This window comes from Danio rerio, chromosome 6, assembly GCF_049306965.1.
Source record: "Danio rerio strain Tuebingen ecotype United States chromosome 6, GRCz12tu, whole genome shotgun sequence".
Lineage (NCBI taxonomy): Eukaryota > Metazoa > Chordata > Actinopteri > Cypriniformes > Danionidae > Danio > Danio rerio.
This window is the reverse complement of record NC_133181.1, coordinates 23578180-23588737: the sequence shown is the minus strand read 5'-3', so window position 1 is coordinate 23588737 and position 10558 is coordinate 23578180. Positions and strand designations below refer to the sequence as shown.

Here is a 10558-nt window from a genome sequence, read left to right as displayed (position 1 = left end):
CTCAGATATACATTTAATAGACACCAGATTTGAATGATTTGCTATACGGTTTGAAAGAGTCTTTGGTTTTCTGTCACGTAATAAGACACATATCTGCGTAGAGAAAGCTACAGACACACTGGGTTCCTGCTTGTTCTGTAAACATCTGATAAAGACACTGTTACCTAAGCAGGCCCCCGAGACACATCAATGGCAGTTTTTAAGTTCACCAGCTAAAGATGAGGTGTTTTTTGGGACCTGGCGCTGTCGCAAAGACCTGAGGCCTTTTCTAGGTGTAGGGCGAGGTGGGCTTAGAGATGGGCGTGTGGCTTGCTGACTTTTGGTTGCTAACTGGGGGCTAGCAGCAATGGAGTGTGAGAGTTTAGTTCCAGCACACACAAGTTCCTCCATCTTTTTTGAAAAATCCAAGAGAGGCGAGCAAGATGACAATGAGAACGTGTCCGGTGACAGAGGCTGTGGGTCTGGGGTTTCTGGCTGCTGAGATATGTTTACCTGGCTGTTTTCCTGGGGATCATCAATGAGTGCTGAGACTTGATGCTGTTCTGATGCATCACAGTCTGCCTGTGTTGAGCTCAGTGTGCAGGGTGCAGACGGCAGTTTGTCCGTTATCGGCGGTTGTTGTGGCTGCGTGGTGTTATCTCTGTCCTTGTAGGATGCGTCAGCCACAAGTCCACTCAGGAGCTGATTTGAAGTCCTGTGGTCATCCGGACATTTGCTAGGTGTGTGTGTGTCATTCAGTTCAGTGGCATACACAGCTGATGGATGATGAAGGGAAAAGAGGATGTTGTCTTTCAGCACTTTTGCACCAAGCTTGTTTGGATGAAGGCCGTCTGATGAAAACAGCTGTCAGAGAGAGATTTATAGGGTACCACCTGTCAAAAAGTTTGATGGATTGTAGCCCCGCCCCTAAGGCGGGACTTCCGGTCTAAGCCCCGCCCCTTTTATATAAACTTTATAGTTCCGGTAATTAGATTCTTATCGGTTTAATATAAAATAATAATTCCGGTAATTAGATTTTTATCAGACTAATTAAATTATTGATTCCGGTAATTAGATTTTTATCGTTTTAATATAAAATAATAGGTTATTTCCAGGTAATGAAAATATTGGTAATTAAATTCTAATCAATCTGAAATAAAATTAATATTATAATAATAACGGTAATTAAATTACTGTTATTAAATTCATTATTTAATTATTATATTATAATATATTTAATAAATTATACTAAATGCATCACTTACCCATATGATGTTGTCTCCATGGTGGTATGAACATACTGACTGTATGTGATAAGGAAAACGTTAGACAACACCCATCAACTGTTTGTAAAAGATAGATTTGTATCAACTGTAGAATATGTATATCTGATTGTATATGTTGGGTGTCTCCCACTAAATACTATATTTTGTTAGGTGATAAGGAAAAAATGTTGACCGTTAGACAACGCCTCTTGACATTTGACATAAAAAGGGGCCCCTTTACAGAGCTTTTTCACAGTAAACTTGAATCCTCAGTTACACTGTTATAACGTCTGGAACTTCTGAAGAGGGTCAACTCTGCCACTTCTGAACAAGATATGGAATTGCGTGAGTAGAAATTAATATATTATTCATCTGGTTAGCGGTTTGTATACTACCTCATTAATCAGTGTTTGGTATATTTTCATTCTTACAGCTTATGTCTTACAGAAATAAATTCTTCCGAAAGTGACGCCTTTGATGCCATCAATCCTATTTGTAAGTATTATTACATAATTATATTTATTGTTTTGAATATATTTAGACAATAGTTTTTTATTTATTCGTTATTGTTACTTACGTTTCTCTTTTTCTTATAGCCTCTTCGGCTCACACGTTTGATAATCAAACGGAAAAAGGTATGCTTTTTATTTAAAATAAATTAAACTTCTTGATGTATGGTGGATTCGAACCTCCTGTTGCGAGAAGGCTCGATCACCGGTCGAATGCGCTAAGCATATGCCACAGCACTGACGGATGTGAGATCACCATTGTTTAATGTAAGAATGAGTAATAACTTGCATTTATTTATTTTTGTCATTCACCTATTTTAGCGAGAATTGAAGTTATCGACTTGACGGTGGAAGAAGAAGAAAAAAAGATTGCGGTGCAACAAGAATCATTGCGAGAAGAAAAGTTTGATGCAGCGTCGGGGACTTCTGCCCCTAAGAGACCAAGAATTGTTTACACACCATATGTAAATAAAAGGCAAAAAAATTCTGAAACTCATGTGCAAGAAGAATACGAGGACGATGAGGATGATGATGAAGACGTAGAATCAGGTAATAACATATTTTTGTTTGTTTGTTTCAACACTTAATAACAGCCGTAACGTTATGATTTTCATATTTTCACACACAGATCCATGGACACCTCTTGCTAGCCCACTAAGTCCTTATACCAGTCCATCAGAACCAAATCCTTCTGCTATTAATTTTAATTTATCTGAAGGTTAGTGATCCAATTATTTAATTGATTATGACAATATAATAAACATAATTACTGTTGAATGAAAACAAATGAATATTATTTTATTGTTAAGTATTATTTATATATTTATTAGTCAATACTAAACAATATTTTGATTTCTTTTTATTACAGATCCATGGTGTGAACAAGATGCTTTCAACAGCGGTCATCATGAATCAACTCAGGGAGGTGCACATCAGCCGATTTATCCCTTTCAAGCACCCGTAGAAGAAGAAGAAGAAGAAGAAGAAGAAGAAGAAGACCCGGAAGACGCCGAAAGACCCCAGCGCCCACAGCAGAATCAGGAGCCCGGTAGCGTCAGCAAACACAGCAATATCAAAGACTTTTACGAGTCGCCTGCTTATTGTCTGATTCGTGAATATCTGGACAGATATGAGGTAAAAATTAATGCTCTATCGGATTCTATTGGTCAGTAGCAGCGTGCGATAGAAAATGTCAAGGATTTCTTGTCTGAGCAACAGCGACGTATGGATGAAAAAATTGGGGAGCTTCAACAATTGATGGGTAAAAGTGAACAGGGGCATCGGTTAATAACGAAACTACTCATTTTTATTAGGCATTCATTGATGGATGAATAATTCCTAAAAGAAATATTCTCATCATCTGTACGATCGTTCATCATTGTACTACTTAAAAGTCCATATTTTATACTCTGATAAATGCTATACTTGTCTTACGTTTCTAATTTTAATCGACTTTAGTTGTTTAGTGTTTTAACTTTAGATGTTGCTCTATATTCAATTTGTACTCCTTTGGCTTTCTTTTTATTACGAACTTAGTCATTTGTTTAGTGTTTGAGCTTTTAAAATTGATGTAATGCAAATGTATTTTGATTCAACTTTACATTTTGATGTACTTTAAATTGATTTAACTGATAGTGTTTTAACATTTGATGTAATACAAAATCATTTTCAAGTTTTATTCTGCTAACATTTTGATGTACTCCAAATTGTCTTAAATGTTTAACTGTTGATCTATATTAAATGTTTATTCAATTGTGACTGTTTTATTGTGAACTTACTCATTTGTTTAGTGTATGAGTTTAAATTTGATGTAATACCGATGTATTTTAATTCAGTTTAACATTTTGATGAACTTTAAATTGACTCAGCTGTTTAGTGTTTTAACTTTTACTGTTGATCTATATTAAATTTGTATTCCTTGGACTTTGTTTTTATTGTGAACTTAGTGTTTGAACTTTTAAAATTGATGTAATAAAATATTTCATTGTGTTTTATTCTAGCTAATCATATACATTACTTCATAATTGTATTCCTATTATTGACACACATCCATTTCTAATAACATGGTTAAATATGTATAAATAAAGATTGAATTGTATAAACACAACAAATATTAATCCTAAAATAAACAACAAATATAAATAAAATGAAAACTTAAGCAATCAAATAAACGATAAATGTAAATAAAACAATAAATAAAATACAGAAGAAAAAAGTTAAACAATAAAATAAATCTAATAACAAAACAAAATAATTCTAAAAAAAACCAATAAAACTAATTTAAACATAAAAGTCTGAAATAAAATAAACATTAACAAAAATATTTGTAAAATAATAATAAAATAAATCAAAAATTACAATGGATGATGAAAATCGTACAGATGATACATACAATATTCAACCAGACCAAACTCTATCTGTTAGACTGCAAAGAGGTGTCGAAATGGATGCAGACAGAGATGAAGACATATTTGCATCTCTTCAGCATATGATTGATATGTATCCAAATTCTAGAGACATAACATTTAACAATATTCCTATTTCACAAATTACAAATCTGGATGATTTGGAAATGTATATAGAACAGGAATTGAATTTAAATTTGCCTGAAGATGTTGAATCTTTTTTAAACAGTGAACAGAGCGGTGGTGCAGTCACTCAGGAAACTAGTGCTTCTGCTACTGTTAACAGCCAACTGACAGATGATGGTTTTGATGATGATGATGATGATGACGACGACAGTCATTCAACTAGCCATGCAACACACGGTAGGACTGATATTGAATCAACACACCAGTCAAATGTCGATGATGAACAACCATCAACCTCAAATGTTGCGGAGCCTTTAAGGCATAGGCCAACAAGACAGATAGACATTGAAACATTGTTGAGAGATGGCGGTAATGTAAACGAATATCATGTTTTACCAAGGCCTCGTTTCAATAGTCTATCGTTGCGTAGGACATTGAATATGAGTGAAATAAGATCTCAGGATTTAGCATCGTACCACATACGTTTACACGATACCATGGATGACATTGTGTCATTCGCTAGACAGATTGGCGGTGATGGTAGCGTCATCAATTTATGCCTTCGAACACCCACCCTGAAATCGGATGTAAATGCAGTTTTAACACCGGGTAATAATTACGACGTTAATCTTTTTACAGATCAAATTGCAAAAATTTTACAGAGCGATGATAAGTTATCAGATAATGAAACTGTTGAGATTGAAGCAGAGGTTGTAATGAACAGACTAGGAGGAGGTGGCGTTCGTCGTAAACTTACGGATTTGGCGTTTGATCAGGTAATCAAAAGAAAAAAGACGAGTTTGTTTATACCTACAAATATTTCAAACAAATTATGTTTCTCTATCTGTATAGCTCATTTTCTAGACCCTCAATTACCAGAGTGTGAATTAGAAAACCGTGCATCAATCATACACAATAAAGTGGGTCTTGCTATCCAAGACAAGGTCGGTTTTCACGACATAGCAAAATTTGAAAACATGCTAGACATCAAAATTGTTGTTTTTTATAGGACAAACAACGGTGTGTTACAAACATACGTAAATAACAACGAACCTCATGACAAAACGGTGTACCTTTATTTACAAGACGAACATTACTACATGATTCTCAATTTGAAATCATTCATAGGTGCTAGTTATGTATGTGAATTCTGCTATAAGGGCTACACATCAGTGCGAAATCATCAATGTAAACACGTCTGTAACGTCTGCTTCGACGGCGAATGTTACAAGCATCCTAAAAAAATCATTCATTGTAGCGATTGTCTGCGCTACTGCAAATCTTCTTACTGCTACGATGCACATAAGAAACCTGTGCTTGAAGGAGAAAAAGTACCTTGCGACGTTATAAAATACTGCAAGAAATGTAATAGACGGTACGATAAGAAAAAGTCTAAACACATATGTGCACCAAACCGTTGTGATGCATGTCGTGAAGAACTTGTCCCGGGTGGAGAACATGAGTGTTTCATTAAGACAGTACCACTCAAAGACCCTCAGAATAAATACATCTTTTACGATTTCGAGACTCGTTATGAAAATGCGAGACACGTAGCAAATTTTGTCTGCGCAATAACGTTTTGTGGTGAAAGATTTGTAGCCGGGGGGTCTGACTGTGTGAAAAAAATGATTGATCATTTCAGAAAACCCAAATACGAAGGTTATTGTTTCATAGCTCATAACGCATCCGGATTTGACTCCTTTCTAATTCTTGAATATTTTTGTAAAGCAGGGCTTCAAATGGACATCATCATGAAAGGTTGTAAATTAATCTTCATGTTCGATGTTTCATTTAAGCAACGCTATATAGATAGCATATCCTTCATACCGATGGCTCTGTCTAAGATGCCGGCAGCATTAAACCTCAACACAACAGAAAAAGGCTACTTTCCGCATCATTTCAATAGATTAGAAAATGAGAACTACGTAGGACCTTATCCTGACAAAAAGTATTATGGTTACGAAAACCTATCGGAAAAAGATCAGGCAAAGTTCGATGCGTGGTACGCTACTACTTCAGGGGAGGTTTTCGACTTCAAGGAACAGCTGTGTCAATATGGTGTAAATGATGTTGTCTTGCTCCGTGAAGCATGCATGACATACAGAGAATCGTTCATAGAGTGTACACAAATCGATCCATTTAGTTACACAACTCTTCCTAGTTGTTGTATGGGAATTTTCAAGACACACTATCTGAAAGACCACACTATTGCTCTAACCCATGATAATGCCTACATTCGGCAAAATAAGACATTCTCGAGTGTCTCGATTGAATGGTTGGAGTATTTAAAAAAGACTAGAAACGTTGACATTCATCATGCTCTGAATCATGGTGAAATGCAAATTGGTAAATACTTTTTAGACGGCTACTACGAACAGGGCGATTCAAGGTATGGACTTGATTTTTTGGGGTGTCTATTTCACGCCCACCAATGCCGTTATGAGCCTCACAAACTCCACCCCATGTCGGGTGTACCCTTTGGTGTTCTCAGACGTCAAGTTGACGAAAAAATTGAAATTCTACAAAACGCTTATGGCTTGAAAGTAGAGATTATCTGGGAATGCGAATGGTCTAAAATGAAACAAACAGACCCTTCAGTGATAGAATTTATGAGCACTTATTCGGCGCCTGAAAGACTGAAACCCAGAGATGCGCTTTTCGGAGGTCGTACCAATGCTTATAAGTTGTATCACAAAGTGGGGGAGGGGGAGACCATTTCTTATTTGGATTTTACGTCGCTCTATCCCTTTATTATGAGTACAAAGACGTATCCAATAGGTCATCCCGAAATAATTTTCAACGACTTTCAGCCGATCGAAAATTATTACGGTCTTATTAAGGCAACTGTGTATCCGCCCCGAAAATTACTACATCCGGTCCTCCCTTACAGATGCGCCGGTAAACTCATGTTCCCGTTATGCAGAACATGCGCACACGCTGAAAACCAAACATCAAGATGTAATCATACGGATGATGAGAGGGCACTTAGTGGGTGTTGGGTCAGTGTTGAACTTTTAAAAGCGATTGAGAAAGGGTATGTCGTGGTCAAAGTCGACGAAGTTTGGCATTTTCCTGAAAGGTCGGACAAGTTGTTTAGCGAATACGTTAAAACGTTTTTACGTTTAAAACAACAAGCATCGGGATACCCTTCAAACGTTACCACTGATTCTGAAAAAGAGACATACATCCGCAAATACTATGAGAGAGAGGGGATTCAACTTGACCCTTCACAGATCACTCATAACCCGGCCCAAAGGGCTATAATCAAGCTAATCTTAAATGCGATTTGGGGACGTTTCGCGATGCAGTCTCAGCATTCTGTTACGCAACTTGTACGAGACCCTGAAGAATTCACCACGATTGTTTTCGGTAAAACTGATGCATTGAAATATTTTACCTTCATCTCAGATGATGTAGCGTTAGTCCAATTTCACCCTACCGAAGATAGTCATCGCAATATTCGTGACATTAACGTATTCATAGGAGCGTGCACAACTTCGTGGGCGAGGTTAGAATTGTACAAATTGATGGACAAACTTGGCGATCGTTTATTATACTCTGACACAGATAGTGTTATTTTTGTATCCAAGGCCGGTGACTGGATGCCACCTCTGGGTGATTATTTGGGGGACTTGACAGATGAAATAGGCGATGGTGATTATATTACCGAGTTTTGTTCCAGCGGCCCAAAGTCATATGGTTACCGTACCGCTTCCGGTAAAGTCTGCATGAAAGCTAAGGGTATAACTCTGAATGCTAAAAATTCCCAAACGATAAGATTAGACACATTGATTGGTCTGGTTGATGGGTATGTTACATCAGGCGATGACTCTCGATACATTTTAGCTCAAGCTGACAACATTGTCAGGAATAAAAAACACCTCACACTCCACAACAAATCAGTCGTTAAAAAGTTCAAGGTGGTGTATAACAAGCGAAGACTTTTACCCGACTACACAACTCTGCCTTATGGCTTTTAATTCAGTGTATAGAGGAATGCGTGAAATGGTTGATTTTGATTTCAGACTTCAACATCCGTTTTCATGTGTCATAAGTGGACCATCCAATTCAGGGAAGTCCTTTTTTGTAAAAATGCTATTGGAAAATGCTGTAAATATGATTTCTAAAAAAATTGATAATGTTGTTTTTCTGTATGACTGTTGGCAACCTTTGTATGACGAATTGCTTAAATTGTATGACATTAAATTCATTGAAGGTATACCTCAGAGTCTGAATGATGATCATCTACTACCCCGTGATAAAACAAACTTGTTGATTATTGACGATATGATGAAAGAAGCAAGCGGTAATTCCGAAATTGAAAAAGTCTTCACGCAGTACGTTCATCATCGTAATCTCTCTGCAATTCTTATCGTACAAAATTTGTTTGTTCAAGGTAAATCCAGCAGAACCATCAGTTTGAACACAAATTATTTAATATTGTTTAAAAACCCCCGCGATGCTAATCAAGTAGCGGTGTTGGGGCGTCAAATGTATCCTGGTAACACAAAATATTTTATGGAATGTTATCAAGATGCCGTCAAGAGTCCTTTCGGGTATCTCATGATCGACTATAAAGCTAAAACACCTGAACAATTTCGACTCAGAACAGGATTGTTTTCAGATCGTCAGGTGGTCTATCTCCAGAAAAAAAGAAGATCGTGATAACGAACCATGTCCGCGAGACTATGTAAACATTTGCCTGTATTAAAAATGTTACATAAATCTACTGCTAAACAAAGACGACTTATTCTCCAGTCAGCATCTGACGATCTCATTTTAGCTCTCTGCGAACTCGCTCTCAACATTCTACACGGAGTCATACCGATCAACAACCAACAATACAGAAAATTGAAAAAGAAGAGGGCTGCGATAAAATTCCTCGCTAATAAAAAAATCAACATTGCGGCTAAGAAAAAGGTCTTTAATCAGACTGGCGGGTTTCTTTTACCGCTCCTAAGCGTCGCTATACCATTTATTTCAAGTTTGATCGGTTCTAGACAGGGGTGAAGGATGGAGTATGCAGAGAAAATGTATCTCGTACCACAGAATCAGCTGGACAAAATACAATCAACAAGCGCTCGTGAAAATATTCAACAGGTGGTAGAGAACGATCTTGATACGGCTATAAGAAATATTTTACTCAGGACTGATTTGGATCAACGTGAAAAAGTTAAACTTTACTCAAACATCTTAACCAGATATTTAACAATTGTTAAACTAGGCGATCGTGAGAGTAGTGTTTTAACGCTATCGCTACCAACCCCTGAAGACGATCATAAAGTTAACTCTGACGAAACACATGCTGAAGACAAGTCAAAAGATGATGTGACGTCTGAAGTTCTAAAGAACGTTCCGACAAAACGTGTGAAAAACAGCAAGTATATATTAGACAAAATGTCTAAAGCTAAAGATCTCAGCTCCTGGTCCGAGTCTGGTGAGTTTGTGTTTAAGGGTAAAACCATACCTGGTTCACACATGCTCGATTTAATAAACAACGTTACAGCTCCGCAACAAGTACGAGATGAGCGAAGACCTAAAGGGTGGACGGAGTTTCTTCAAGCATGCGCGGAATTAAACATACCTTTTTCGACTGTACCAAACCAACAAGTTCGGAGTAAGATTATTAGTTTAAAAAACAACCCTATTGACGATGATCAGGAGATTCTGTCTACTAAAAAAACTACTCGTAAAAAGAGAAAAAATCAGCAAAGGACACAGCTACTAGATGAGGACATGTTTGTTTCACCTATTCGTGATAAGAGCCGATGGATGCATTTTTAATGTCAACATGTTTCATGTTTTTTATGTTTTGTGTATCACTATCTTGAAATAAAATTCAACAAAACAGATGATGATTGTAAGGTTTTTTATTACTCATTAAATTCATTTATGCATCATGGAAGAATTACAGGTCTGAACACAATGGTTACACAAATACATGTTATCACTGCAAACATTAGCTTTTAGTTTTTTCACAAAAAGTTCTACCATTTTGTCATTTTTAACATAATTTTCACTATACAGATTCATCACATAGTTGTAGTCACGACCCCTAGACATATGATACAAGAAAAAAACACAGTGCTGACCACACACATTTGACATAAAGTCCTGGACACGTTTTGTAGAATATCTTGTCACTGTACTATTTCTCATTAAAAAGTTTTTAATAGCTATTGGAAATCCATCACTGTCCGGTTTGTTACCGAAACTGTCAAAGAAACATCAGACACCATCTTCCGATAAATAAACGGCTAGCCAGTGTTCCCCC

General features: G+C 36.7%; 1 protein-coding gene across 1 annotated transcript; it reads left to right on the top strand.

Annotated features, from left to right (window-relative positions):
* Positions 1 to 1579: 1579 nt before the first annotated feature.
* On the top strand, positions 1580 to 8505 carry si:dkey-208k4.3. The gene is made up of 7 exons (XM_073905891.1): positions 1580 to 1593; positions 1678 to 1739; positions 1841 to 1879; positions 2075 to 2302; positions 2382 to 2471; positions 2622 to 2887; positions 4388 to 8505. Exons 1-7 carry the CDS (start codon positions 1580 to 1582, stop codon positions 4388 to 4390), a joined length of 702 nt encoding a protein of 233 aa, XP_073761992.1. The 3' UTR covers positions 4391 to 8505.
* The last annotated feature ends 2053 nt before the right edge of the window (positions 8506 to 10558 follow it).

Coding starts and splice junctions, on each gene's coding strand:
- si:dkey-208k4.3 (XM_073905891.1), top strand. Junction 1,880..2,074: donor TGATAATCAAACGGAAAAAG/GTATGCTTTTTA, acceptor CACCTATTTTAG/CGAGAATTGAAGTTATCGAC. Junction 2,303..2,381: donor TGATGAAGACGTAGAATCAG/GTAATAACATAT, acceptor TTTCACACACAG/ATCCATGGACACCTCTTGCT.